General features: G+C 41.3%; 1 protein-coding gene across 1 annotated transcript in view; it reads left to right on the top strand.

Annotated features, from left to right (window-relative positions):
• The window catches only part of SHISA6 (shisa family member 6), a 386,277-nt gene extending 361,486 nt beyond the window's left edge, over nt 1–24,791 (top strand). The window contains exons 6-7 of the mRNA XM_058171390.1: nt 15,939–16,091; nt 19,018–24,791. Coding sequence (XP_058027373.1) covers nt 15,939–16,091; nt 19,018–19,571 — 707 coding nt within the window. The 3' untranslated portion in view covers nt 19,572–24,791. The remainder of the gene's footprint in view (nt 1–15,938; nt 16,092–19,017) is intronic.
• Nucleotides 24,792–27,201: the final 2,410 nt, after the last annotated feature.

Here is a 27,201-nt window from a genome sequence, read left to right as displayed (position 1 = left end):
CAAGTATATATAATTTTCCCTAGAATTTTCATACTATATAAACTTTGTCATACATTTTGATCATAAAATTCTATCACAAAATTCAGAGAAATGCAAATATGAAAGGATAATTGTGTTTCCATCTGTTATTTGGAAAACAACCCAGTTTACATTACAATGCAAATCAGGCTATTTTTTCCCCCCTCATCACTCAAAAGTAGTTTCAATTTCATTAATGTCTGAAAATACGATGGTAAACCCAAGCTAGTAAATACACGTTCTGCTCATGACTTTTTAATTTCTCTCTCTCCCCCCTCCCCTCTCTTTCTCTCTCTGATTTATGGTCTATTTTGTCATAGTTTTGATAATGACCTGTTGGAGGACCAGAATGTTATCCATAAATCTCTTGAGTTTGAATCAGCATATATCTGTGTTTATCTGAAGGCAGCATAAAGGGAGCCAGATTTTGGAAGGGCTGTCGCAAGCAGATGCCAGAACAGTAGGCAAGAGCTGGCAAAACATTGAAGAGAACCAAATTCCTGAACAAAGTATAAATAAAAGAGTTAAATAAATTGGCATGGGTCTGAGATGGTCAGACCCAGAAAAGAGAAGATATTCCTTCCCATACATTTCTTATGATAGCCCCAGTATACATTTCAGTGTGTGTGTTCCATTCTGCTTAATAGATGACTCTACAGATGGTTTATTCCTGGTCATCCCAGGGCCACTGAGAGGATTATTGTGCTGGAACAAGACTAGTATAGCCCCCGCCATGTATGCATGCACAGTCCCCCACACACACACACACACACACCGTGCATGTACACATGGGCCCCCCTTGCATGCACGGCAGAGACCTGCGCATGCGGGTCAGAATTCAATAAATTACATAAATAACTGTTCACTGAGTTTCAGATTAATAGAGGTTATGTCAAACAAGGCTGCAAGGCGGTTTTGCTATACACACAAAATATAGAGTATGAAGTATATATCCAATATTGTTTTTATTTTAAAAAAATTGGTTTTGTAAAAAAAAAAAAAATTTCCCCTTCATGGGCCCTCTTTGTGCTTCATGGGCCTCGGAACAATGTACCGGCTGAACCCCCTTCTCCTCAGGCCTGGGTCCTCCTATTCTTCTGTCTTGCCATCCCTGACAGTTCCCTCAGGGCATCTGTCTTGACAGCCAGTGGTGGGTTGCTACTGGTCCGCACCGGATCAGGTGAACCGGTAGCGGTGGCAGCGGGAAGTTCCGCCCACCCGCCCAGATGCTTCTGCGCATGTGCAGAAGCTTCTATGCATGCACAGAAGCATTGCATGCACGCATGAGCGTGCACGTGCCCACAAGTGAACCGATAGTGGCAGGTTTTGAAACCCGCCCCTGCTGACAGCCCTCCCCTGATCTTGCCCATCTCCCCAAGAATACCACAGGTTTAAAGCCAACAGAATAAGTACTAACTGAAGAAAGGAGCAGCTGGGGAAGTGAGAGGTCATCTTGGAACATTCAAGAATAAAAAGAAAGGCTGAGAGATATTAATGCTGACAATAGCCTCAGTGCCACAGCAGAAAGGAAAATTCTCCTACAGAAAAATTCAAGGGAGTCTATATCCTGAGCTAATCTGTATGCAGGCTGAGAAAATTACCTTGAAACAGCTAATCTTATAGGAATAAGGACTAAACCTATGGAAAGCTTTAGCTTCAAAGGGGAAAGTGCTGTCATAAAGCATCTGCGTCTTTTCTGTTGCAAGGGCTGTTTGGTGATTTCAGCCATGTGTTCACAATTTAAAAACAGCAAGACAACTGAATGATAAATGTGATCAGTAACGTCAGTTTTGGAAAAGGAAAGAACATGCACTTTTTTACTTGATGGGTTTAAATTGTTTTTCATCATTGCTTTTGTGGTATAATTTGAAAACCACCTCCAGACCCTTTGGCAGTCTAAAAATGTTTAACTGATAATTAAATATTGGGTAGGTCTCACTGTCTGAACACAAACATCCATTGTCTTTGGAACTCTGTTGCAAGTTCCTCATTGCCTACAACAATCTGTATACAAGCAATAAGTTACAGCTCAGTATGGTTTTATTTCCAGAAAATTTTTCTGACATTGCTCAGTGTAGCTCACAATTGTCAGCTGCATGCACTTCATGGTGAAAGAGGCAAAGATGGCAGAGACCATCTGGAAATTCAAAACTAGTTCATCAGTAGATTACTATTGCTCTTTCTAAAAATCACAGGTATCTCCCTAGTTCTAGGGTTATTGGTTCAGTTGTTGCTTCAATTGCTAGAAGAGCCATAAAGATGAATAATTCAAATAGGCAACATAATTTGCTTGAATCCGTCAATGCTCCAAATTTAATTGTAATGCGTTATGATCCTGGCTTTTTTTAAAAAAAAAAAAAGTAGAAAGAATTAAATGCATTCTGTGTGGCGTATCCAGTTAATTTATTGATTAAGCAATTAAGCTGTCAATTTGCATGAGAATAAAAATTATTTCAGGAGCAAAAAAAGAGATACTTTCTGTTGGTTAATTATGTCCCTATACGCCATATCGAATTTCCTATCTAAATAAGTGCTCCTATGAATGAGAAAAGAAAAAATATTTCCATTTGCACTAAGGCAACATTCTCCTCAGGGGAAGGCAGTAGTTCAAATGACAGAGCAGATACAGCAATGCATCTTTTGATTCACAATTCATCATTTTTTCAATGATTTTATAGAAGATTATATTGTACAAATAAAACTACGTACTGTGGAAATACGTTAAAAATTAAGAATCTAAAAAGTGCAAAAAGAAAAAAAGAAAAGAAAATGATAGAAAAAGAAACTTCCACCTTCATGTCCGGCAAATATAACAGCATTAATATATCTCAAAATACACCTGAACACGTCTTCATTCCATACTTCATCCCATTCCTCTATAAACTCATCTCTATTTCTCCAGATTATTCAGCAAAAGTCCAGTAAGGATTATCAGAGATAACAACATAAGCATTACAAACTGCCTCTATTACATCCAATTGGAATCCTTCCTTTTATATTTATATCTTCACTTTTATTTAAACAAATCCCAATTTCCTCTCTACAAATAGTCAAGACTCAATCCCAGTAAAAAAAAATAAAAAAAAATAACCACAATCACCCAGTCCCAATTTTTTAAAAAACCCACTAAATATCACCAGAAATAGCAACTCAATGTTATCAAAAATAATTTAGAGTATCGCAAACTGTATCTTTTATGCCAAATTTAAATCCTTCCTTTTATATCTCCATTTCTATTTAAACAAATTCCCCTGTTCCTTCTTTTCAAATAGTCAGTGTCCAATCCAGTAACTGTACAGAGCAGAGGTCTCCAACCTTGGCAACTTTAAGACTTGTGGACTTCGTCTCCCAGAATTCCTCAGCAAAGCTGGCTGAGGAATTCTGGGAATTGAAGTCCACAAGTCTTAAAGTTGCCAAGGTTGGAGACCCCTGGAACAGAGTACTCTGTGTTATGATAGACTTAGTTTGCCATTCTCCCTTACACCATCTATTGCTTGTAACCTTTTTAAATTCTTTTTAGATTTTTAAAAATACTTTTTAGCTTTTATATATAACGTTTACTCTGAGGTATCTTTAATTCTCTGTATTCCACCAACCACCTTATATTGGTCTTTAACTGTAATAAAGGTTTGATTTGATTTTACTAGTCGGAATTAAACTGAGTAGTTTAGATCAATCCCTGCTAGAGATTTATAGCTCAGATTTTTAATAGCCTTTTGTGCAAATGTTGTGCATCAATGAAGCTATTACCAAATATGGTTGGGCCAACAGGTGAGAAATGCAGGCCCAAGGTGGTTATAACTGAGGGCTGAACTTACTCAAAAGAAATGTAGGTGGTATCCTGAAGAAGTAGAAATGCTGACATTTGGCTGATAGCATTCCTTCCCTAACAGAGATCTTAATGATCCCTCTTAGTGATCTCATGTTTGCCTATGAAGCTGATACAGAGCTAAACTGTCACAAAGGACCATATAATCCACTCTAACCCCAACCCAACTCTAACCCTAACTCGAGTCCAAAAGTCCTCAATGGCTAAATTGCTACTTTTAAAGATCAGAATAACACAAAATAAATAGGGGGAAGTCCAAACCAAGGACAGGCAACTGTTACTGATGTTTAGGGTTAGGGTAAAGCCTTTATGTTCCAGAAGAAAAAGTTATTTTTATTTCTTTGTTTAAAAGACAAGTGCAATAAATGCTTTCACACAGAACAGTGAATGTTTTATAAGTTTCTTTTTTTCTTGTATTGCATTAATTCTTGTACGTTGGACCAAGCTACGTAACTTTTTTTTTTTTAATATACAAATTACAGTAGAAGTGTTGCATTTCCTTACACTGCATGCTAAAATAATACAGGTAATCCTCAACTTACAATCACAATTGAGCCCCAAATTCATGCTGTTAAGTGAAATGGTTGTGAAGTGAATTTTGCCCCATTTTACGACCTTTCTTGCCACTGTTTTAAATGAATCACTGCAACTGTTAAGATAGTAACCCGTTTGTTAAATGAATCTGGCTTCCCCATTGAGTTTGTTTATTAGAAGGTTCCAAAAGATGATCACATCATCCTAGGACACTGTAACCGTCATAAATATGAATCTCTTACCAAGCACCCAAATTTTAATCACATGACCATGGGAAGTCTACAACGGTTATAAGTATGAAAAATGGTCATAAGTCATTTTTTTTTGGTGATGTAGTAACTTTGAATAGTCACTAAGTGAACTGTTGTAAGTCGAGGACTACCTGTATTAGTGAGACTATGTCAGTTATAATTCTGGCATCCATTTGTGTGCATACTGCTCCCGTTTGCCTCCCACCGACCCATGTGCCCTCATAGGGAGGGCCTCCTCAGGGTGCCGTCAGCCAAACAATGCCGGCTGGCGGCCCCCAGGGGGAGGGCCTTCTCTGTGGGGGCTCCTACCCTCTGGAATGAGCTTTCCCCAGGACTTCGACAACTTCCTGACCTCCGGACCTTCCACCACGAGTTGAAGATGTATTTATTCTTCCGCGCAGGACTGGCATAGAATTATTATTATTATTATTAATTTTAATGGGGTTTTATGGTTAATGTATTTTAATTGTGGGCCAAATTTAATAGGTTTTTTAATATTGGTTTTTAATTGTATTGTATTTATTTATTGTTGGTTTTATCTGGCTGTAAACCATCCTGAGTCCTTCGGGAGAAGGGCGGTATAGAAATTAAATTATTATTATTATTATTATTATTATTATTATTATTATTATTATTATTATTATTATTATTATTATTATTATTATTATTATTATTATTATTATTATTATTATTATTATTATAAGAGAGAAATTGGTGTGTGAGAAAGAAGGGGAGAAAGGAGGATATTACATGTACATTAAAATAGTCGAATATGTTTGTTAAGACTAGAAGCCTACCATTATGTTACTTCATAATCAAATGCAAGCATTGTCCCTTCTGAAAAAAACTTATCAAGACATTGACCTTGATTCCCAACTATATTATGCATGAGGTAACTCCTTGAGCCATTTCAAATTGTTCTCTGGTGCTGCTAAATACTGGGCAATTCGGTTTCAAGGTGACTTTTTATTTGCAGCTTCATTTTCATTCCTAGTTAACAGCGTAGCAAGTCAGAGAGTGAAAAACTGATCCAATTTCATCATCAAGACTCTTTTAATAAATGTGGGGTGCTTAATTCTGCATACTTTGTGTTAACGGCATGATTTGCTACTCAGAGTCTGTAAAGAAAAGATGTCATTTAATGTCACAATCCCCAGTTGCCTTAGCAATCTTCAGCTTTGCTTCTAAGGTAGCTTTTGCCCGTTCCAAGGAGTGCACGTGAATCCTGTTCAAGCAGGCCTCTTTTATCACACGTCTGCAAATAGAAATATGCCTACACATTTCTGTTATTGTGCACTAAGTTTCTTTGGGACAAGTTTGGACTCGCATATGCATTGCTCAATAGCTCACTGTTCAATCAAGAATATGCCTGCTGGTGACACTGGATATTGGGGACAGAATTACTATTTCTCTTGCAGAGGTTGAAATGAACCTAGGGAGATGCCCACTGAGGCAGATCCGCTGGCCCAGCCCTGTCTAATTTAACTGCTTGGGTCTTCTGAGTCTTAGGGCTTTTCCAGTCCAGCGCTGGTGATTAAGGCCTCCACGTAGAGCTGCTAAGGATCTGGGTCTGTAACTAGTAGATACAGCCCTCCCTGTCTGCAATAGCTTGTTCACGGTGAAAATATTGTGCCTTGATCAGGGATGGGTTTCACTTACCTTTGCTACTGGTTCGCTTGTGTGTGCACCACTTCTGCCCACATGTAGAAGCTTCTGTGCATGCGCAGATTGAATTTGATGATGTCCGGATGGGTGGGCGGAGCCTCCGCCACTGCTGCTACCAGTTTGCCTTAACTGGGGCGAACCGGTAGCAACCCACCACTGGCCTGGATGTTCCCCTGATCAAATGGCAAGATGCTCCTTTGTGGTGGTCAGTCTGAGGGCTGTCTCAACTCCTCTCATTTCATAATTGGAATCTACAGTTTTAACAGGATTCTCTCTCCACCGCTCTTACCCAGTTTTAAACTACTGTATTGACTGACCTATGCTGTTTTTAGATTATCAATAATTCCAATGCAGATCACTTGCAGTGTTACTGCTTTCTGGAGCCCCGCTGAAGATGTATCCTTCTGCACTGATAACATTTCTGTTTACAGTGTTATGTTGAATCGATGCTTCCTGTTGCTTGGTAAATGGGAGGACTTGTACCAGTTTATTAGAGGTGGGTTGAAGTTGGGAGGCAAAACTGAACATTGGCACACAGCAGGGAAACAAAACAGGCGGTACCATAATTAATAAACAGTGGCAGTAGATGAAAACAGGACTTGTCACCCAAAGACAAGCATCTTTGTCGTGTTAGCAGTAGGTAGCAATCTTATTTAGGCTCCACTTCAGATAGGAACAGGAATAAATTCAACTCTGCTTCCTTCAGCGAAAGAAGGGGGCTATTTTAGCAGGAAGGGCAGAGTTTGGGCTCCTGGAATTCACTGGGTATTGGTTTATTAGAACCCCAGCATCTGTTAGTCAAAGCCAAGTACAAATTGGCAGGATGAATGAAATTAATTATCTGCTATGTTTCATTAAAAAAAATGGGTCTTCTTGACTTTAACCAGGGCTCAGATTTGAATACATGTATAGGCAGATATGTGCAGTAAGCTAATTTTCCATTTTTAACAAATCGTCTAGTTGCTTAGGCAGTTCTTTTGTCTCCATCTTGCTAAAAGATAGACACCCAACCATCACAGTGTAAATTATGTGCAGCAGTATGTAAAGACCCACATGAGATAACAGTGAGCTCAATATTATATCCCAGTGTGATTGTATACAAATTATAGGAAAGCAATTTAAATCTTCCATTAGATGTTTAATTACAGAAGAAATATCGTTCCAGTAATCATAAAGAATTGTATATAAATTTGCAATTATAAGGGAATGTCTCATCTGTCATTCAGTCTTTTAATTGTTTTCTTTGTCCAGGACATCTATACAAGGGACTTGTTATGCTCAACCAAAAGACTGAACTGATACTTCACCAAAGCCAAAGAAATACTCCCAATGCCACATGCAGGGTCCAACTATGTGCATTTCTGCCCATGGGTATTTTTTCACCTTGGCTAGCTGCATAAAAAATTATTGACAAAGGACCAACATAATTTCCAATTCTTGATAGGATGAATTTATTTATTTATTTATTTATTTATTTATTTGATTTTTATACCGCCCTTCTCCCGAAGGACTCAGGGCGGTGTACAGGCAAGATAAAACAATACAATATACAAATTAAAATACCATTTAAAAAACTTATTTAAATTAGCCTAACATTAAAAAATTTCCATACTAAAAACCCCGTTTAAAAATTGATAAAAGATAAAATTCAAGACAGCCCCGCGCAAATAAAAAGATGCGTCTTCAGTTCGCGACGGAATGTCCGAAGGTCAGGTATTTGGCGTAAACCCGGGGGAAGTTCGTTCCAGAGTGTGGGAGCCCCCACAGAGAAGGACCTTCCCCTGGGGGCCGCCAGCCGACATTGCTTGGCGGACGGCACCCTGAGAAGTCCCTCTCTGTGAGAGCGTACGGGTCGGTGGGAGGCATGTGGTAACAGCAGGCGGTCCCGTAAGTACCCAGGCCCTAAGCCATGGAGCGCTTTAAAGGTCGTAACCAACACCTTAAAGCGCACTCGAAAGGCCACAGGCAGCCAGTGCAGTCTGCGCAGGAGCGGTGTTATATGGGAGCTACGGGCTCCTCTATCACCAGCGCAGCTGCATTCTGGACTAACTGAAGCCTCGAGTGCACTTCAAGGGAGCCCCATGTAGAGAGCATTACAATAATCCAGGCGAGAGGTAACGAGCGCATGAGTGACCGTGCACAAGGCATCCCGATCAAGGAAGGCGCAACTGCGAACCAGGCGAACCTGGTGGAAGGCCCCCTGGAGACGGCCGTCAAATGATCTTCAAGCGACAGCCGTTCATCCAGGAGGACACCTAAGTTGCGCACCCTATCCTTTGGGGCCAATAACTCGCCTCCAACAGTCAGCCGCGGCTGCAGCTGACTGAATCGGGTGCCGGCATCCACAGCCACTCCGTCTTGGAGGATTAAGCTTGAGCCTGTTTCTCCCCATCCAGACCCGTCGGCTTCCACGCACGGGACAGCACTTCAACAGCTTCATTGGGGTGGCCTGGGGTGGAAAAGTACAGCTGGGTGTCATCAGCGTACAGCTGGTATCTCACCCCAAAGCCACTGATGATCTCACCCAACGGCTTCATATAGATGTTGAACAGAAGGCGAGAGAATCGACCCCGCGGCACCCCACAAGTGAGGTCCCTCGCGGTCGACCTCTGCCCCCTGTCAACACCGTCTGCGACCGGTCAGAGAGATAGGAGGAGAACCACCGATATCGGTGCCTCCACTCCCAATCCCCCAACCGGCGCAGCAGGATACCATGGTCGATGGTATCAAAAGCCGCTGAGAGGTCTAATAGGACCAGGGCAGAGGAATAACCCTGTCCCTGGCCCTCCAGAGATCATCCACCAATGCGACCAAAGCTGTCTCCGTGCTGTACCGGGTCGGAAGCCGGACTGGAACAGGTCTAGATAGACGGCTTCATCCAGGTATTGGGGTAGCTGTCGCGCCACAGCACTCTCTACAACCTTCGCAACAAAGCGAAGGTTGGAGACTGGACGATAATTACCCAAAATAGCTGGGTCCAGGGAGGGCTTCTTGAGGAGGGGTCTCACCACCGCCTCTTTCAAGGCGGCAGGGAAAACCCCTTCCAACAAAGAAGCGTTGATAATCTCCTGGAGCCAGCCTCGTGTCACCTCCTGAGTGGCCAGTACCAGCCAGGAAGGACACGGGTCCAGTAAACATGTAGTGGCGTGAAGCCTCCCCAACAGCCTGTCCACGTCCTCGGGAGCCACAGGGTCAAACTCATCCCAAATGGACTCAACAAGGCGTGTCTCCTCTCCCTCGCCTGGATCATCCCAATTTGGTCCAGACCATCCCGGAGCTGAGCGATTTTATCGTATAGATAACCACTAAACTCCTCAGCACGTCCCTGCAGCGGGTCATCCGCACCTCCTGATGAAGGAGGGAGCGGGTCACCCGAAACAGGGCGGCCGGGCGGTTATCTGCCGACGCAATGAGGGTGGAGGTATATGAGCGCCTCGCCTCCCTCATTGCCACTAGGTAGGTCCTAGAATAGGACCTAACTAGTGTCCGATCAGCTTCGGAACGGCTGGACCTCCAGGTGCTCTCTAGACGTCTTCTCCGGCGTTTCATCTCCCTCAGCCCCTCGGAGAACCAAGGGGCCAAACGAGATCTGCGCCGGGTCAGAGGTCGCAAAGGCACGACACGGTCCAAGGCCCCAGCCGCGGCCCGCTCCCAGGCCGCAACTAGTTCCTCAGTCGTGCCGTGGGCCAGATCCTCAGGAATGGCCCAAGCTCCGTCAGGAACCTCTCGGGTCCATCAGGCGCCTGGGACGGAACCACCGTATAGGTTCCGTCTCCCTGCGATGGTGGATGGCGGTTCGAAGTCTAGTCGAAGGAGAAATGATCGGACCATGACATCGGTTCGGTTACTAAGTCATCTAATTCCAAATCATTTAACCACTGTCCAGAGATATAAATCAGGTCCAGTATGCCTCCCCATGTGCGTGGGGCCATCATTTACCCGAATCAGGTCCAAGGCCGTCATGGAAGCCTGGAACTCCCGAGCTGCAGTCGATAACAAGCCAGCCGATGGCAAGTTGAAATCCCCCATGACTATAAGTCTGGGGGTCTCAACCGCCACGGAGGCAAGCACCTCCAACAGCTCGGGCAGGGCTGTGGTCACGCAGCAAGGAGCCAGGTACGCGATCAACAAGCCCAACTGATTCCTATGGCCCCACCTCACATAGAGGGATTCACAACCGGCAATCTGAGGAACAGTGGCCTCCCTCGGCTCTAGATCTTCCTTAATGACAACCGCCACCCCCCCCACCCCTACCTTGGGCCCTCGGCTGATGAAATGCTCGAAAACCTGGAGGGCACAGCTCAACGAGGGGAACCCCCCCTCCGGACCCAACCAGGTCTCCGTAATGCCCATAAGGTCCGCGGACTCCCCCTGAATAAGATCACAAATCAGGGGGGCTTTATTAGCCACGGACCGGGCATTACATAACATCAACCGAAGATCCAGGCTCTGAGGATCATGGCCGCCTGAGGAACGGGTAGGGACTGAGGGGCCGGAGCACGTGATCGCCGTCAAACATCGAGCACGTGCTCCCAACACTCGATACGCCCCCCCCCCTCCGCCATATCTGCCTCTCCCACTTACCGTACAGATTGAACAACCCTTTAGTCCTGGAACAGAACCCTCCCCTGCCTTGGACCAGATGTAATAGTGTCGCGAACTAGCACAGGGGCTGGATCCCTCCCCGACGGGTTCTCTCCCCTACCCGTCGAATCCCTCCCCCCCCTCCCCACCCTTAAAATCCCCATTAAAACTCCCCTTAAAAAATCTCTTAAAACAGCTAATTAAAAAGCCCCTAAGCCTCCTATTTTTAGCATGCCACCTCTCGGGGCTCCAAAGCCCGTCCTCAAGGTGGGCCCTCGATAGTATGGAGGGCCAAACCCGCGAGAGAGGGGCATCTCGCAGGGCAAGAAGGTCAGCCGCCGTAAACGTTCGCATCACAAAGAAAGTCCGGCAGGAGGCCCATCCTGGGCCGGTCAAGTTGGTAACAGATGATACAATGACCACAACCAGTCTGTCAGTCAGTCCTGATGGGAAACAGTCAATAGTGATCCTCGTGGGGTAGAGGACAAAACCGCTCACTCAGTCAGTTCACCACCCCCTATAAATAGTCAGGGGTGGACTAAGGAAGAAGAATTCCAAACAGATAATTGGCCATATGTTTGGTGTCCATGTCTATGCTGCATATTAATACTGTGTGACAATATACTCCTTGAGATAAAATGCCTTACTACTGACTTTTGAACTTTAATGGTGTGATTGTATCTTCCATAAATGTCTATGCATGGAAACAGAACATCCATTATTGTGATTCATAAAGCAGAGTCCAAGAACACAATAATTTGGCATTTCAAGAATATGCTTGTTTGAGGGCCAACAATTTTTCTGGCTGTTAAAATCGGTGTATGTGGATTGCAGATGTAATGATGAAGTGATTATGGAATGGCTTTGACAGAATTCAGTAGAGATCCAGAGATCCAACTTATTTAACACTTCTTCTGCCAATTAAGTTGGCTATCTCAGTCCTCAGATATTCACAGATGGGCAAGGCTTCCAATAATCTTAATCCCTCCAAGCTTAATCCCTCCAAGACGGAGTGGCTGTGGATGCCGGCACCCCGATTCAGTCAGCTGCAGCCGCGGCTGACTGTTGGAGGCGAGTTACTGGCCCCAAAGGATAGGGTGCGCAACTTAGGTGTCCTCCTGGATGAACGGCTGTCGTTTGAAGATCATTTGACGGCCGTCTCCAGGGGGGCCTTCCACCAGGTTCGCCTGGTTCGGCAGTTGCACCCCTTCCTTGATCGGGATGCCTTGTGCACGGTCACTCATGCGCTCGTTACCTCTCGCCTGGATTATTGTAATGCTCTCTACATGGGGCTCCCCTTGAAGTGCACTCGGAGGCTTCAGTTAGTCCAGAATGCAGCTGCGCGGGTGATAGAGGGAGCTCCGCGTAGCTCCCATATAACACCGCTCCTGCGCAGACTGCACTGGCTGCCTGTGGCCTTTCGAGTGCGCTTTAAGGTGTTGGTTACGACCTTTAAAGCGCTCCATGGCTTAGGGCCTGGGTACTTACGGGACCGCCTGCTGTTACCACATGCCTCCCACCGACCCGTACGCTCTCACAGAGAGGGACTTCTCAGGGTGCCGTCCGCCAAGCAATGTCGGCTGGCGGCCCCCAGGGGAAGGTCCTTCTCTGTGGGGGCTCCCACACTCTGGAACGAACTTCCCCCGGGTTTACGCCAAATACCTGACCTTCGGACATTCCGTCGTGAACTGAAGACGCATCTTTTTATTTGCGCGGGGCTGTCTTAAATTGAATTTTATCTTTTATCAATTTTTAAACGGGGTTTTTAGTATGGAAATTTTTTAATGTTAGGCTAATTTAAATAAGTTTTTTAAATGGTATTTTAATCTGTATATTGTATTGTTTTATCTTGCCTGTACACCGCCCTGAGTCCTTCGGGAGAAGGGCGGTATAAAAATCAAATAAATAAATAAATAAATAAATAAATCTTAGGAATACACATTTATGCATCATATTCTCCTTGATTTCTAGCCCCTCGGTGTCTTAAAGAGCTGTGCAGCTTCACTTTTGTTGTCATTTCTTCCCTGGGAATATGACAACATTAAATGCAAGGGTGCATCTGCCCATCTGTTAATCTCACTCCATATCCTTGTGATTTCACCATTTTAACTACTGTTGTTTTTAATATTATTATCTCTTATGTGTATTAAAACTGCCAGATAGACTTTCTCCTCTAGTTTGAGCTGCTGAAAGTTGATTTAAAATTTAATCTTTAATCCTATGATCTGATACAAGCAAAGGAATGTGAATTCAGTATTAAACAAACCCTTTAGTTGTTCTTCAAGGTATAAGTGTAGGAAATGTGTCCTAGGACCACAGTTCATTACTTGGAGCTACCTTGAGTCTGAAGCCCCACATAGTATACCTGCACAATACCGTATGTGCTCTGCCCAGGGAAGTACCATCTTTCCAAGTATTGCTAAAGGATTCATAAAATAGATAATTATTTGTTTGCATTAGGAAAAATGTAGTTGCATGATGAATTAATGTCAAGAGCTGCTGTGTTTAGAATACAGACTGTTCAACTTTGTGTTCAGTTATCCCATGCAGCAGCTGCCTTCCGATAGGCACATAAGAAGTGGCAATATTGTGGGGAAAGAGTGTGGGTTACTTTTTCAACAGAGTGGGTTATGGAAAGGCTATAAACTAACATAGATAGTGTTTGCAATGGAAAACTATTCTCCTAATCTCCAGCTAGAATTAAAATCCAACTGCAAAGAACCCAGATGGAAAGAACTGCTATAGTATGAGAGAAAGTTAGAACAAGATCTTAAAACTCGCTTTCAACTATCTAGATTACAAAAGCTGCTGTCCCGTCAGATTTTCTTAATTTTAAGAGTCTTTGTAAACAATAGGTCTTACTCAGGGGTGAAATGCTACCGGATCGTGGCGGTTTGCCCCGAAAAAAAATGTTTTTTAAAAAAATGTTTTTAAAAAAGTTCTGATGATCAGCTGAGCAACGTGCAATTGTGCGAACTTTTTATTTTACTTTTTAAGCATTTTTTACTACCGGTTCTCTGGAACCGGTAGTTAAAAATGCTTTAAAAAGTTTTTTTTAAAAAAGGTCCGACGATCGCACGTCCCTCCGTTGATCGTCAGAACATATTTTTTTTACTTTTTAGGCATTTTTTTGCTACCGGTTCAGGCAAATAGGTAGTAAAAAATGCTTTAAAAAAGTAAAAAAGGCTCTGACGATCACAGCTGTGCTGCGCGATCATCAGAGCCTTTTTTTACTTTTTTTACATTTTTTGCATTTTTTTACTACCTATTCACCCGAGCCGGTAGTAAAAAAAATGCTTTTAAAAGGTAAAAAAAGGTTCTGATGATTATGCAGCACAGCTGTGATCATCGAAGCCTTTTTTTTACCTCTTAAAAGCATTTTTTTACTACCGGCTCAAGTGAGTAGGTAGTTAAAAAATGCTTTTAAAAAGTAAAAAAAAAAGGCTCCAATGATCACAGCTGTGCCGCACGATTGTCAGAACCCTTTTTTTTTACCTTTTTAAAGCATTTTTACTACCTAATCGCCTGAGCAGGTAGTAAAAAATGCTTTTAAAAAGTTTTTTAAAAGGTTCCCACACGCCCCACAGCTGATCACTATCCACCTCCATGTGCTGTTCTACTTACCTTCCCAAGCCTCCTTTTGGTGTGCAGCTCATGTTTGGTGTACACTGTGCATGCACACACGCAACGCTCATTTGGCACATGGTGCGCATGCGCGGCCAACAAACCGGTAGTGAACCAGTTCAGATTTCACTATTGGTCTTACTGCTCTATAGGTATACTATACAAAGATTATACTATAACCCATTGAAATTCTCGTATTTAGCAGTGATTCTCAGCAATGGGACATGCTAAATTCTCTATGTCCTGTATATTCTGTACTTTAAGAATAACTCTTGACTGTAAAATGACAAATTGCAATGCATGCTAATAGAAAATTACATTGGGTCTGCATTGAAAACACCTAAGGGCTCTCTTTAGATATTATCATCGTCATTATCTCCATAATTACAAGCGATAATATTTTTTTTTAAAAAAAAATACATCCACCAGAATGAGTAATGAAAAACCATTTGTCTAAGCATTTAAAATTAGGGAGGCAGGTTTGATTGCTCCTAATTCCCAAAAGTTAGAATAACGCAATATGTGAAAATCCAACTGAAGAAGAGATGAAGCAGAAAGTTTCTTCTGGAATGAGAATCAGTTCATCTGACACCCCCATTATCATTGCATTGGGGAAATCTTTCCTTTCCAAATCCTTGCCATATGTTTTGGATTGGAAAACAAGCTCCTTTAATTGTTCACTAGAATGGCCCCAAAGTCCAGTGGAGCTGGAGGGAATCCAGTTGGGAAGAACTGCCTTAGGGTGAGAGACAGTTGGAACAAAAATATGGCCATCAGGTAGCTGGGGTATAAAAACTGCAAGCTGAGTCCTTAATTGCATAGAATTCACAGAAGAAGGGGGTTGGGTTTAAATAAGCTGAAAACCTTCCCTTATTATGGATGATTATTGTATGCTTGCAGAATATTTTGAAAGAGATTTTGAAATTACATTCATGTTCCAGCGTGAGCCAGACATGGCCAGAAACAATGTGTATAGTGTGGGTACGTTTAAAGGTTGGATGGGGGTCTAATTATCTTCCTAATCATTGGGATCATGCAGTTTGTACAGATAGTAGACTTAAAGCATCTTGTCCATAGGGCATACCGGGATGCCAGGTGGCCTTGTTCATGCTCATCTCTCAAACAAAAATGAACATTCAATAGCTACTTCATTTACACTTGTTCACTCCTAACAAGAGGCCTCTCTTCTTAGCATCCATTTGGCAAAGGGCAAGGGTTCTATGGGGTTTGAATCAATGTACAATGCCTTCATTAACCATTGCAATGCACTGAAGAAACAAAGCCCAATAGAGCTTTATTTGCAGCTTAGGTAGCATCAGCTTGAACAACTTCATTACGCAGAATTAGACAAGTGAATGGGTGCAATTGAATCACAGAATCCAAGGGCACTGCTATTCTTGTAGCTTCCTTTTTTTCCCTTCTTTTTGTTGCAGAAAAACCACGGATGAACAGTATCCTCACCTCTGCTACAGAGCCCTATGATTTGTCCTTCTCCAGATCTTTCCAGAACCTCTCGCACCTCCCTCCATCGTATGAATCTGCAATTAAGACTAATCCAAGTAAATATTCTTCTCTGAAGAGATTAAGTAGGTTTCATTTCATTAACTTACTACTTGATGTGAATGGGGTTTTTTATTTATTTATTTTTGAGAAAGGAGGGTGGTGGAGGGCGTACAGTAGCTATAAGCATCTTTGTGCTGTGGCTATTTCATTCTTTCTTCCTGTAACAGAGAAATCTTGTCTATCACATCAACTTGCCTCAATGGCCTCTTTTTCATACTCATTAAATCACACTGCACCAATTCAGTACGATCTTAACACATCAGGTTATTAAGCAGGTTTATACATTTCAGAAGACCAAACATTAGACTATTATCAATAGCAAAAATACAATTTATTAAACAGGACTTGAGATCAACGATTTTGAGAGTAATCAAATAATAGCCAGTTGATCGTCAATGGGAACTGTAGCTGCAAAAAATATCTGAGGGTATAATGGACTCCTAAGTTATGAGAATCTTCAGTTTAGTGACAGAAGGATGAAGAGGGAGTTCAAAAGAAGAAGAAGAAACAGGAGATTTCAAGAAGTGATTCACTTTAACGGACTATACACAGAGTTCATCAGAAAATAAAGATGTAGCATTAACTCTCCTTGCTACAGCAAAGAAGGAGAAATGTTCAAGTCTTCAAGGCATAAGATTTAAGATGTAGCATTCACAAACATATACAGGTGCTAAGATGGTTAGGTTCTTGAACATGTTGCACGGCACAGCTTACAGTATTTGAGGGATAAAGAAAGAGGCTGCCTCCTTGATAAGAAAACAGAAAAAGAATCAGAGAGGGAGACAGATTCAGAGAAAAAGAAATTTACCTTTGCAGTTTTGCTGGGCTAGTTTTGCCAGCTTAATAGGATGGAAGAAGCCTTAGCTTCTTTTGGATATAAAAATAATGCAGAGGCTGTGGAGAAAGAGTGAAATGTTTGAGTTAGTTATACAGTTTATCTACTGTCTCCTTCCTCAAGAACTCTCTCAGCCATTTCCTTTTATTTTCTGAAATGTTTGAGAGCCACTTTTATAACTTTCTTGAGAAATTTAGCAAATTAAATTAAATCCAATGAAATAATCACTATGGATCTGATGCAGTACCGATTTCTATGACTCTTGCCCCTTTGTTGATAGCCACAATTTTACTCAGGGGAGAGACAGAATTAAGACAATCTGTAGGGAGTTGCAATATCTTTGCCTGAATTTTAATAATGGGAAGAATTTGCCAGTGTTTTTGCCAAACTGAAATGGAGACATTCTTTCCAACTGTAGATTGTTTCTACCTAACATGTTAAAGCTTTTAGTTATTCCCCTTGTTGATAATCCAACAGACCAGGCTGCCATGTGTTTTCCTATAGAACTTCTATGGTCTAGTTTTATTACAGTGGGATACATTACAACAAAGAAAATCAAGACGCAGCCAAGAAAAGAAGAACAGAAACTCTTTCTCCTTGAACAGTCAAATTAAATACAATTAATTCTAACACTGTCTCTCTTTTCTAATTCTTTGTTTCTCTTCTGCAAGAAAAAAATTAGAAAACTGATTTCTAAAGATAAAGATTAATCCCCCAAAGCAGACAATATTGGAAAGACAGAGAAAATCTGAATTTAGAAAGGTTTTCTAACATAAAACTGAAATAGTTGTATGCCGAGCCACATAAATGTGATTAATAAATAAATTTATGAAACTCATTATTAATGAAGAAAGGTTGCATTTTTTTAAAAAGTCACATTGCAGGCAAAGCTACGATATACAAGTATTGGGGTTGGCCTCTGGTTCAGTTGATGGCATTTCCTCTAGACAAAGAATATTGACAGAGAATTTGGGCAGATGCTTGTTTGCTTGCTTGTCAAAATGACTTGCCATACATACCAAATGCAAATATCCTTCTGTTAAATTTGCAATCATCTTGTATAAAATTCAACAATCGGTCTTGCAAGTCGGGAACGATGTTCCAACAATCTTAGACTGAAAATATCATGCTTTAAATAGCATTTTACTTATAGCTTGACCCAAGCAGTACAAAAAATCTGGTGTGTATAAAATAAGAAGGATAATATCTGCCAACACCCATAGTAGAGGCTCCAGCCTTTAAGATATATGCCTTCTTCAGGTTAATCATTTATTCTTTCATTCATTGTTTCATTCATTGAATCATTCATTCATTCATTCTATTCAATTTGAATGCCTCCTGATCTTAAACAACTCTGGATTGCTCCCAACAACAGAGTAAAATAAAAACAAGATACAAAACAATTAAGCAGAGGTGTTGCTGTTTCTACTTTATAGTCTTGACATCTATATTTTTATTATAGAAATACTGTTTCAAAAGGATGCTGTGCTTCAGTTATTATTTTTTTCAGAGACACCTTTGCTTCATAATCCAATGCACCCCTTCGCTCCACAGTTCTGGAAGTTAGAGCTGCAGGCTCAACACATCTTGAGAGTGCAAACTTGACAAGATCTGGCCCCTTTGGTGTGCGCTGAGTACCAAGTGCAGCATAGTCCTATACTGAAATATGTTTGAATATTAGTAGTTTGGGTTGGTACATAGGCTATTGCTTTGAGCTCTGAATTCAACAATTTTGTTACAAAGGTTTTGTCACCATTCGAAGAGACATCATCAGTGCATTTTGAATTATGAGCAATTCAAATCTGAACAATTCAAAATGCACTGATGATGTCTCCCCGAATGGTGACAAAACATTTGCAACCAAAATTGCCAAGCTCAGAGCTCAAACCAACCTCATAGTCCCATCCTGACTGAACATCAATTCATATGAAAGGGTGTAGTTCACAAGTCGACGCTGCCAATATGGCAGTGCTTTCGCTTACTGCCTTTACACCCATTTCATATATCGATTATTGATTATTCTGAAAAAAGATGCAGTACTCCTTTTTTTTTTTTTACTTTCACCTCTTCTTCCAGCCCTTTATTTTATCTTTCAATTTCTCTTCTCTATGTAGCTGACAAGGACGCAGAGGAATATTACTCTCGAAAGAGGCACCTTCCAGACTTAGCAGCAAGGGGGACCCTCCCTCTCAACGTCATCCAGTTATCCCAGAAACAAGTCGGCCAGAGGGACCGGCCACGCCGTGTAATGCGGGCCATGTCCCAGGACCGGGTGTTGTCCCCAGAGAGAATCATGCCTGAGGACTTCAGTATGTCTTATGAGCAGATCCTCTCAGATGAACAGCTGTTGTCTACTGAGCGTCTTCATTCCCAAGACCCTCTGCTTTCTCCAGAACACTCAGGTTTTGGAGAGCAGTCCATGTCACGAGCCATGTCTCACTCAGATGTCTTTGTTTCAACACCTGTCTTGGATCGCTACCGGATGACTAAGATGCACTCCCATCCCAGTGCCTCAAATAACTTGTACAACACCTTGAGTATGAACCAAACCTCAGCCAAGCGCCAAGCATTTGCCTCCAGGCGACACAACACAGTGGAGCAGCTGCACTATATCCCAGGACACCATCACCATTATCGCACAGCCAGCAAGACAGAGGTGACTGTTTGATCAGAGACACTGTGTTCCTTGTAGATAATTCATGTGGACCAGATGGTTCAGTGCCGTATACTGCAGCGGCCTTATGGCCAAGATAACCTCTAAGACAGACTCTTCCAACAGTCCTGTCGGTATTGTTTTGAACATTCATCTTCATGTTATTGACAAAAACAAATGGAAGAAGAAAACCTGAATAAGGAGAGATGATATACATGAAGTTTTCTGACATGCTCAGTTTCTGTCAAAGAAAGCCATGCTAGTGATGGCTTCTTTCACAGGCTCACTAACACCAATTTTTTCATGTTTACTAAGTCGGGCTATTACTTTTATAACCATTATGACAAACAATCACGCAAAATTAGCAGAATATGATACTAATTCGGGTTTCTCTCTGGCACAGTGAAAATCTATTATATTACAGTACTTGCTAGGTGCTGCATCTTACCAAGAGTGTCCAACAGGTGTTTTTGCTGAGTTCTATTCCAACTGTATGTTGTCCACCTGTTAGAAGATAATGCATTTCCATGTGAGCATAATTTTTCCTGATTTGGAGAGAAATTGTAGTGGCAGACAATATTAACTAGCTTAACAGAACTCAAGACAAGTGGTTGCTGTGGTTAAGAAATCACTTAGTTTTATATATCATTGCCAAGTATACAACATAAACCCAGGAATGTCATCACTGCAGTAGGTACAATAAATAAACAAATAGCAGAAACTACTCCAGTGCCTAGAGATAAACAGTCCCAGATGCAAGAAGGTGTGAGAAGGGTTTAATTATAAGCACAACTATGCTAAGAGTGTTTGCCACCCTTTTCATGTATATTCTAAATTTCCAACATTCGAAGGTATCTATCTATATAAATTATTCTCTTTCTCTCTCTATTAACAAGAGTGTCAAGTTGCCCATTTTCACTGGGCAGTGTATCATTTTTATGTCCAGAATATCGTTGCTGCTGAGGTCCAGTAAGATATATGGAGTAGGTTTGGCTCAACTAGCATTCAATGAACATATGGCGACAACTCCATTTTGGCTTGGTTTCTTGCCAAGCTACAACTTTTATCCAACTGTTCATGGGAGTCCCTTGTTTTACATTTTCTTAAAAAGAACAATCATCCTAAAGCCTTCTCACAGCAAAATGATATCTTTGAACTGCCAGGTTTTTTTTTTCTTTGTCTTAATCCCATCCATCAAGTGAGATGCTCAAGCATCTCAAGTACCAATTTGGCATATTGTACAGCCATTATACAGTGGTAATTAGACACTGGGTGTCTGTAAAGTCTTTCAAATAAATGTTTATAGATCCAGCATTTGTTGGATTTTGTACAGTCGGAAGAGATATTCTAATGAGCATATTCCTAGAGACCCTACCCTACATGTTCCTACCTGGCCCTGGTCTCTGGTCTCTGCCCCTAAAAGAGCTAGAAGGTCTGTGTGAATCTCAAAAATGTTGATTTGTGCCATTGTGTACTTGTATCCTCATATTACAGGAGTATTGCCAGGTTTGCCCAGTAGCACCTGGACATCTTGCATCAAATGGGATTCCGCAGAGCTTCACGATCCAAATAGGTACATTGATCAAAGGTTCCTGATATACGTGGCTTTCTCTCGACAGAGATCCTTCATCCAATTTTTCTTCAGGTTCTCACGGTGTTTTTCAAAGAAACAAACATGTAAATAGTAATACTTGTCCCCTTTTTTTTTGTTTTGCTTTTTTTTAGTAATATGACTTTGTTTACAGCACCAGCAAGAAGTAGCCAAAGGACTGTTTTTGCTGGCATATGTGATGTTTGTAGACCACAGACTGGAGCCATACGAAACACTGTGCTTTGCTTAACAGAAACTGGGCTAAGAGGGAGGGAAATGGTAGTGCCTACCATAATTGGCTCTCTGCCTTCGAGTGACAGATGTGAGTTTTGGAGGACTTCTCATTAACTGTAATGCATGTAAGGAAAGCCACAGGAAGGTGGCAACAATTCTCTGAGTGTTCTGGAATTTGTACTATTTTCTGCCCTCTGTGTAGCTGTCTCCAAACATCTCTGGCTCTGTAGAGAGATGGATAATACAATGTCTGCGATTTACACAAATAGCATTGTTCCCCAGAAGCATAAGAGCGCTGCATTATCTGGCATGAAAAGCCAGAAATGTAGATATTTTGCTTCAATCTTCCTTTACGTAAATTGTGAGAGTATTCGCTACATGGATTAACCCGATATCTGAGAAAAGAGTCTCTGGGCTTTCACTTGTTGAAGCAGCGGGCAAAAGATCCACTCAGCCATTATAATGTTGTGAAGATTTCATATCATCTTATCCAGCAGGGGTGGTTTTCTGTAGCAATTGTCTTGGTCTTTCACAACCATCAACAAGAACAAGCAGACCTTGTCCTTTTCAGCAATTAACATGTTCTATATGAATCACCAGCACACCTTTCCTTATAGGCTCTCTGAGGACATTGTAAAAGAGACACGGGGGTATCCTGTGTGTTAGGGTATTGCTGAGGTCAGTTCTGCCTGGAATTTGATTTAAAAATCACTTTGATGTATTGAGAAAATTTGCTAAGATCACAGCTGGACTGAACACTCTTTTCTTGAACCAAGGATCATAAATAATCTTGAGTGGTGCATTTCAAGATTGACAGGGAAAAAGTGGAACTGCAAAAAAGAAAATGGACAAAACCTGGCCAAAACAGAACACCTGCAAAAAAAAAAAAAAAAGCAAATCCATCTGGAGTATTTTCAAACTATTCATTTTTTCCCTACACTTTATCAATCAATTTGAGATTTCCCCCCATATTCTGAACCTCTTTGCTACATCAGGTTATACTGAAGTATAGAGGAAAGAAGTATGGCCTGCCAGTTGCTTCTTTATACTATCAAGTGAGCAGAACTTATTATTTTAGCTTCTTCATAGGGTCTTCTATTTAACACTATCTCAGCTGGAGATTAATCTTTAAATTTGATTGGCTCATCAGACTATTGGAATGGAATGACTGATCTTCCAAATCACTTGAAACATGCAGACTTAATACAATACGATATAAGTAGGCAGGTTTTGCTAATCCAATTTTTTTTCAACTTCTCAACATAAAGCAAGGACTTGATGAAAAGGTAAGTTAGCAAGGAATTAAATGGAATTGCTTGTTGCACCAAGTTTGGCAAACCTCCTCTCTATTAGATAAGTTCCACAAAGAATTTGAGGTGCCTTCAAAAATTCACAGATAATTTTGAGGGGAGGAGAGAACAAGAAAATAGGATGCAGGGATGCAGCCCTAAAAAGAGCTGGGTGTTTTTTAAAAGTTTCCCCTGTTGACTTATAGGACTGAAAAAGGCAAATCCATTTTAGCTTGAAAAGCAGCTTGCCCAAGCTAGGAGCTACAAGGCAAACATCAAAGGCAACTGGATTGGGTTACATAATGTCCCCCCACCCCCCAATCAATCTGCCAGTCCACCTTGTTTGGTGTGTTTGACTCAGAGTTGGCAGCAACAAGCAAACCAACTACCAGGACCATGGAAAGTGTTCTGGTATGAAAGTTATTTACAGCACTTGTGTTTTTAAAGTGTGGGATTGTTTGCTTTTTAAAAAAAATTTATTTACCCACCTTTTCTAAAAATTTGCAGATGGTTTACACTATATCAGCAGTGCCAGAAAACACTGATCATTCCTACTTGTAGCAGAGTGAGCAGAATTAGGATTGGTTGGGAAATTGCTGGGTATTTTGCCAGGGACGTGTAAACGCTGCTGACACTCCCTTTTCCAATTATAACAACAGTTAAAAAGTTGCTGAAAAAGAACGCTTGGGGAAACCCTAGAGAGGAATTATGGGTGCAGGACTTGCTACCAGTCACCAGCTATGTGTCACCAGTCATCATCTCCTTATCTCAGCCCTTGTTTTGCACCAGACTTGGTTAGTGTATCCTAAAGTGTATAATTAGAAAACAAAGGGAATCTTGCACATCTCAGGTCTTGCACACTGCAGTTTTGACTAGTGTGGGGATAGCATAGGTAAATTAGGGCCAAGGCAAGTCATAATCCAATTTCAGTGAGGCTCTGAATCCTTACCCTGCAGTTTCAAAGGAATCTTTCTTAATCCCTGGCATCATTGGGTACTGCTTGCTCTCTTTGGGTATTTAGTAAGGGGAAATCAGGAAGGGAAACCAAAGCTCATATGAGAAACATGATGTTTAAACTGATAGGAGTCCATCCTGAAGCAGAGGCTCTTCTTATGAGGCTTACAATTTCACATGCCTATAGAAGAGGCTTGAATCTTGTCTGTGTTTATTGAATAGGAAGAATATAGGTGTATATTTTGAGTTTAAGCACACAGGTTTTCAAGGGAGCATCAAGGCGTATTCTTTCCCTTCTATTTGGGATCTGTTTCTTGTCAACTGTTCCAGTATGTGCCAAGAGCAGCCCGTGAAACTACTGATCTAGCCACCGGTACAAACCGTTCTTACCTAAGCAAAGCCCTAGGACAACCAACTGATTCAGAGATTGGTTTGAAAGGACATTGATAGATAAATGAGGTGGCTCCAGGAATCACATTAGCTGCCCTTTTTGACAAATGAGCTTGTCTTGAGAACCCAGGCGATTCACCCATGCCAGTTTCTTATTTCACTACAAATGAGAACTCAAAGGGTTAATCTGAGGACAAAATGGGGGGAGCAAAGGAAAGCGCCCACTGGGTGTCTCTGATTCTTTCCGAGCGAAGTGAAGTTATGTACATTACAATCTTTAGTGTACAGAGAAGGGTGGCGTTCATAATGTTCCAGGGGTTGTATATATTGAGCAACCATCTTCTAAGCTATTGTTGACGTGGCGAGGAGAAGAAAAGTATACTTTTCAATGCAAGTAATCAACAAATGTGTAGTCAGAGATCCTCTCTCTGTTAGACATTTTTTGGCTAAATTAGCCAGTTGAGATACCTTAGCAAGAGAATGACGCACATCAAACCACCCCTGAGAGCCACTTGAAAGCATATCAACGTTTAACGTTTCATAATGCTGAATACTCCAGAAAATGTCAAACTGTTTTGCTTGCCCAAAAAAAAAAAAAAAATTAGCAATAAAAATTTGGAGAGAAATGGTTTTCAAATAATAGCCACCTGTGTGTTGTATGTTTAGTGTTAATTAACCAGCTGATTTAGCATTCTTTCTGAGCTGTAGAGGCGGCAGCAGGTGGAATCCATCTCAAGCATGTATTTCATCTGCTGAAAGCTGGTGGGAAGGAAAGGAGACAGATCTAGTCCTTATGATGTTTATGTAAAAGTGGGGGGATGGGGGGGGCTAATAAGACCCATTATCTCATTAGTTAGCAAAGCAATGCCATGTGGTGTCCCTTTGTGACCTTTCATAATTTGTGGAAGCTCTGGCCACGGGTACAGACCTCCGCCTTCCTGTGGTACTAATCGCACGCTTTGCAGCTGCTGCTTCTTTAAGCCTCCATTCCACTTGCTGGCGAGGAATTCTCACAGCCAGAGTTTCTCTACTCTGAGGAAGCCAACTCATTATAACCAGCTTTATTTGGAGAGCCTGTTTCCTGAGGGGAAGATTGACTGTCTGACCCTCTTTGTGCTTTAGCCCAGTTTATGGAATCCATGTTTATTCTCCAGTAGTTCTGATGAGAAAGTACATTTGTATCTGTATCTTTGCACAGACTCTTGGGTCTGCATTAAGCTTCAAGGCAGTAGTATTTGACTGTTTTTCTCTGTATTATCCTCGTTGTTATACTTACCTGTAAAAGCACATTCTGTAGGTACTGTAAACAAACCTATTACCAGTTTAGTAAAAATTTAGAGTATTAAGGATTTTTTCCACTTTTGTCAGTAACAAATATTTATGGATTCAGAAATAAAGCAATTTCAGCAGAAAAAAACCCCCATCTGTTTTCTCTGTTGCTACCTACATCTAAAGACACTCCAGAAACTATTTTTTTCCACGCCTGCCTCTGCCACTTTGCAAGTAAGGATGACTATGCATGGCTAATTTCACATGCTGGAGGAAACCATAGTTTTGTTTCCAATGGTTTATTGAGTAAATCACAGTTGATTTGTACTCTACTCCTAGCCTAAACCATAATGCAACTTCTGGTAATTTGAAAGCCATACTCCAAAAGTGCACAGTATCATGTTTTCCTTAGTTGGATTTTTCCCCTTTATTATTCATTATGTTTATATGTATTATTTGGGAGGGAGTTATAAAAGGAAGACCCCATCAAAATAAGGGTGCACTTGTTTTTCTGCAGTGGAAACAACGACGCTCGCTCTTCAGGGTTATGAATTCCTCTATTGAGACAAAACACTGAAACCTTAAAAATCAGAAATGTACTTCAGAGGAAGTCACTGAAAAAGGGAAGGGTGTGTGTAAAAGTCCCTTTTTTGCCTTTGGGGTACTTTAATAGTCAAAACATGTTCAATTTTCTCTTAGAATATTAACAAGAGGGGGAGCCACCCATGTTGGCAAGGCCTAAGGCTTCCATTTTACTTATTAAACCACCCAGCCCCCAGGATTGGGAGGTGACATCAAAGCTTCTGTCAGAGATGTGGCCTAGAAGCTGCCTTTTTACACCACTATCATAAACCATGGTTTATAAACATGGCTTGATTGTGCAAGATCTATAACCAAAAGTCAAACAACTCACATTATGGTTTAGTGTGTTTTCTGAATTTAACTTGTGTTCACTTTGATCTAAAGAAAACATCCTAATTCTATTACTTAATAATATGATAAAGCACCTAACAAGAAGAGAAATAATCGAAATAGTTCTGTCCAACTAACACAGAACTCAAACTGTAGACCAGCTGGGACAATTCTAGGAAGATTCTTACTTGCCTGCAGCAAATGGATATTACTTGTCAAGATTTGGAAACCTGCAAAACTCACAGCCTCAGTGACAGAAATAAGGATGCTAAAAACCTTCTGGGTCTTGCTGGTATAAGAGATTTGATGAGGAGGAATATTGGAATCAAAAAATCATGGGAATGGGCTCTCAAGACCATTACTGACCCATCTTTGAAAAATCTTGGAAGAGAGATTTTTATCATTTTTTTCTATATCTTTATATCTCGTTCTCTCAGCCATTACATTATATAAAGACATTTCATGGAATGTTTTAGCTGCTTTAATCACTGAGTTGTGTTTTTTTGAAGAAATTTATCTCTTCTGCATCTCCCTACGCTGACTCCCAGCAAAGGAACAGCCACAGCTCCCTTTGCACAATTATCTTCTCAAAACTCACCATGGTCAACATTATTACATTGTAGCCTATAACCAAATATGGCAAGGACTTTTATTTCACAAAACCTGTAAATTCAAAAGCTGCAGTTTATGCTGTAGCATCTCATAAACAGCTTTAAGGCAATGGAAATTAATCTATGGTTTGGTGAGGAAGGATGAAATTCATATTTGGAGAGGGCCTGTACGTTTCTATTGACATCAAAATGAAATGAAAGGGGAGGTCAGGATGCATCCTTGCTTCATTCCCTTTGCACAGGGAATAATGCCAATGGCACTATTGATAACGCATTTAACTTACATGAAAGTCTCCTCCTGAAGCATTATAATTAGCCACAGAAGCTGGCAATCAATAAAGGAGGCAGCTAATTTCTGCCATGGGCACTCATGAAGGATCAAATCAAAAGCCACC

Source organism: Ahaetulla prasina, chromosome 2 (genome assembly GCF_028640845.1).
Source record: "Ahaetulla prasina isolate Xishuangbanna chromosome 2, ASM2864084v1, whole genome shotgun sequence".
Classification (NCBI taxonomy): Eukaryota; Metazoa; Chordata; class Lepidosauria; order Squamata; family Colubridae; genus Ahaetulla; species Ahaetulla prasina.
The sequence above is the reverse complement of the archived record's forward strand: the minus strand, read 5'-3'. Positions and strand labels throughout refer to the sequence as shown.